General features: G+C 54.8%; 1 protein-coding gene across 1 annotated transcript in view; it reads right to left on the reverse strand.

Annotated features, from left to right (window-relative positions):
* Nucleotides 1–1,971: 1,971 nt before the first annotated feature.
* The window catches only part of FAM189B (family with sequence similarity 189 member B), a 5,749-nt gene continuing 3,894 nt past the window's right edge, over nt 1,972–3,826 (reverse strand). The window contains exons 8-10 of the mRNA XM_015571684.1: nt 3,196–3,408; nt 2,818–3,071; nt 1,972–2,727 (exon numbers count right to left, since the gene is read on the reverse strand). Of these exons, the coding sequence (XP_015427170.1) occupies nt 2,554–2,727; nt 2,818–3,071; nt 3,196–3,408 (641 nt within the window). The 3' untranslated portion in view covers nt 1,972–2,553. The remainder of the gene's footprint in view (nt 2,728–2,817; nt 3,072–3,195; nt 3,409–3,826) is intronic.

A 3,826-nucleotide genomic window follows, 5' to 3' on the forward strand; every position in this document is an offset into this window, starting at 1 on the left:
TCAGGAAGGTGTCCCTCTAATGGCCAGAAGGTGGGACGCAGGCCCCTTCCGCACGCCTTATTGGTTCTCCGACGGCTCTCCCTGGCCAGTGGGAACCCAGATGAGGCGCAAGCGTATTTGGGGGTCTACGGGAAAGAGGGAGCGGGAGTCACGAAGCGCGCATGCGCCTTGGCCCAGGAGCCGGCCCCCAATATAAAGCGAGGGGGCGTGGTGGGGAAGGGAGATAAAATTCCCTCAATGAATTCAGACAAACAAGATTCGTGAGCTTCCTCCTCTAGGAGCCTCCGGATAGCAGCCATTCAGCGTCCAGAAAGTGGCCCGTTGGGAACCCCAATCCACCTTATTGTCTCGTCCTGGCCGCACCCCAGCCCTCCCGGAGGCGGGGCTGTTATGATGGTGAATTATTCAAGGAGTCTTGCGGCCTGACGCCATCTGCGGACAGTGCCCCTTCCTCCTCCCTTCCTTCCCAGCAGGGCACCGCGGCTATCCCCCAAGTCATAGGGCCCCAAAGCTGCTTTCAAGGCGCCACTCTGTCACTTAGGTAACTTGAGTTTGTTGAGGACCTACTAAGTGTTAGGCCCAGTGCAATGAGCAAGTCCCTGCTCTCCGGAGCTTACATTTTATGGGACAAGAGACAAAAACAAGATAATTTTGGCTTGTGATAAGTGCTCAAAACAACATGACAGTGTGATAAAGTGACTGGAGGTTGTTCAACGAGAAGGTGAATTAAACTGATAAGAACAGATACTACACTTGATCTTAGCCAAAAGGCCGAGAAGGTGAATTAGGCTTAAGTGAAGGCAACAGCCCTGGGGCCCAGCGTTTAATGCTTGGGGAAAAGCAGGTGAGAAGGCCCTGTGCAAAGCAGACCAGGTTTTACCTGCCTGTAGTCTGGGAAGAAGTTCGGAGATTATTCTAAATACATGGGGAAGACTTTAGATTTGGGTGGAATCTTCATGTGACATGATTTCTTACTTTGCTGGGTGGAGAACGGAGTGTTAGGAAGAAAGGAAATAAATCCTTTCAGATGCTGGCAGAAACAGGGACGTGAGCTGGGTAGCTGGTGAGACATGGATGAGTTCAGAATAGGATTGGGTGCGATGGATGAGGGAGAAGAAGAAATCAGGTTGAGTCCCAAGCTTTTGGAATATGCACCTGGGTGGTGGTGCCACTTGGTGAGATGGAACAGTGGAAGTGGGCCAGGTGCTAGAGGTGGGAATCAGGAGTTCAGTTGTGGCCATGTTGAGGCTGAGACACCCATTAGACATCCAAGCAGAGATGTCAAGTTGGAGGCCTGAGCCCATGGAGAGGTCAAGGTGGGAGTTATCCATGGACACCTGGACGGTATTTAAGCTACAGGTCTTGGAAGAGCCATCTGCCGACAGTGAAAGTAGAAAAGGGCTGAGGGGAGAGCCCTGGGGCCTTCCCGTGTTAATCCGTCCAGCAGAGCTGTAAAGCAGTGGTTCTCAACCTTCTGGCCCTTTAAATACAGTTCCTCATGCTGTGACCCAACCATAACATTATTTTCGTTGCTACTTCTTAACTGTAATGTTGCTACTGTTATGAATCGTAATGTAAATATCTGATATGCAGGATGGTCTTAGGCGACCCCTGTGAAAGGGTTGTTTGACCGAGAGGGTAAAGTAGAAGGAAAAAATAGGAGAACATGGTATCTTTTAAGACAAGAAAGGGAAAAAATCAAGAAGAAAGATGCTGATTTTCTGGGTAAAGGCCTGTTACAGAGTTTAAGCAGCAGGCAGAGAAATGGCCACTTCTTGGTTGCTGAAAACTTTATCAAGAGCCGTGCCTGGGAATCGGTAGTGGAGTGCAGGGAAGGAAGAGAAAACATTCTGCTATGAAAAGGAGCAGAGATACAGTGTGGCAGCTGAAAGGAATGTAAGTCTTGAGGGAGTTTTATCTGTAAGAGACACTAGAACAAATTTCATTGATGGTAAGAAATAATCCAGAAGGGAAGGGGGAAATTGAAATTTATTGAAGGCTTACAGTGTGTTAAGGGTTTTACAAACATTTGCCCTCGCAGTGTTTTACAGGGCAGGAAACTGAGGTTAAATAACTTGCCCAAGGTCATGCAGCTAGAGGTGGCAGAGCTGGGAGGCCACCCAGGTTTTTATGACTCTTCATGCTTCACCACCCGGTTGTATAGGCACACAGCCCCTTATGCTTCAACACCCTGGGCAGGCCTTGCCCTGGCCATAGTGCCCCTGACAAATCAGAGAGACTTACTCTCATGCTGGGGGTTGGGGGGTGGGGCAGGACTTGGTTATTTTCTCCCTCCAGTGCTGTAAGCAGGGTATCTCCCCCCCAGCCTGAATACCCATGCAGCACAGAACAGAAGCTCTCCCAGGCCAGAGGAGCAGAGGCAAGCAGCAGGGGCCCCAGAGGTAGGAGAGAAAGGAGTAACAGTGGGTATACAGCGAGTTTCTTTCTGTGTCAGCCAGTGTGAGGGAATGCCGGAGGCTGCTGGTCCCAACCAGTTGGGGCCTGTAGCCCCAGCATTCACCTGGATCTCTTCACTGCAGCAGGAAGCCCACATCAGAGCCCTGTCTCCCGGGTGCCCCCATTGAGGCTGAGGCTGTGGGGGCGAGTACCCCGCTCAAGCCTGCGGCCAGACAGGAGGCGCCGCAGGGAGGAGCCGGAGCTCAGGTCCCCGCAGCTTCTAAGATGGAGACTCTCTCTGCCTGGCCGTCCCCACCGGCCCCGGGGCACCTGAGGGGGGACACGGGAGAGGACAGCCATGTGGCCCAGCCCGAAGCCCCAGACTTTCCTGGGCATCTTCCCAGGCTCCCCTAATCCTACCTGCTTATGCCCGTGGGCTCCATTCCCACCGGGGTCCGGGGTCTTCCTGGACATCTGGAGGAAACGGGTGACCAAGGCCCGGCCCGGCCAGCTGCCCTTCAGGTCCCCCAGGGAGTGGGCAGGTGTAGGGCCCGAGGGCAAGGGGACCTTCTGGTAGGTGGGAACAGGGCGCTGTTTCCCGGCTGAATGAGCACGTAGCAACTTGGGGGAAGGGCAGCGGGCTAGATGGAAGAGGCAGGCTTCAGAGCAGAGCCCTGCAGAGAGAGAGAGAGAGAGAGAGAGAGAGAGAGAGAGAGAATGGGTGGAATGGGAGGTGCAGAGAGGGCCAGGCAGCACGGCCCCAGCCCCCAGCCCCCAGGCACTAACCACACGCCTGACCTGTATCTGCAGAGGAAACTGAAGCAGCTTCTTCCTCAAACACTTTGGTATAAAGGTCCCTGAAGTCAGCTGTGGAGGGAGAGCCAGACAGGGCCTTGCTCAATGGACACACCTGCCCAGCCCACCACCCTCCTGTGAGATGCAAGCCCAGCGGAGCTTTCACAGCTCCCCACCCCATCCCCAACCAGGGGGCATCATCTCTGCCCACAGGTGGTACCATTCACCAAGGCGGGGGGCCAAGGCGGTATGGCTCACAGCGACTCCTCCGGGGCCTGGCACACGCGGTGATCATGAGCACTGCCTGTGCTCAGCATTTACCTGCAGCGCCTCCCTTCCCAGTAACTCAGGCAGCGAGGGTGCAGGGACTACTGTGCCTGCTTTACAGGCGAGAGCCTGAGGCTCGGAGCCTGGCCCCAGCTGGGAGCTGTGGGTCTGGGTTTCAAAACAAATCCTCTTTCAGCCAAAAGCTATGGAGGCCGTGCATCTAGGAGGCGAGCACCCGCGGGAGTGAACTCGCTCTTTCATCTTCTTCTGGGATCTCAACCATCCCAGACCCTGGTGGCCATCGCTGGTCCTTCACCCCCAGCGCCTGCCCTCTCCTGAATCTTGGGGGGTGGGGGGGGGGTACTCA

Source organism: Myotis davidii, unplaced genomic scaffold (genome assembly GCF_000327345.1).
Source record: "Myotis davidii unplaced genomic scaffold, ASM32734v1 scaffold208, whole genome shotgun sequence".
Lineage (NCBI taxonomy): Eukaryota > Metazoa > Chordata > Mammalia > Chiroptera > Vespertilionidae > Myotis > Myotis davidii.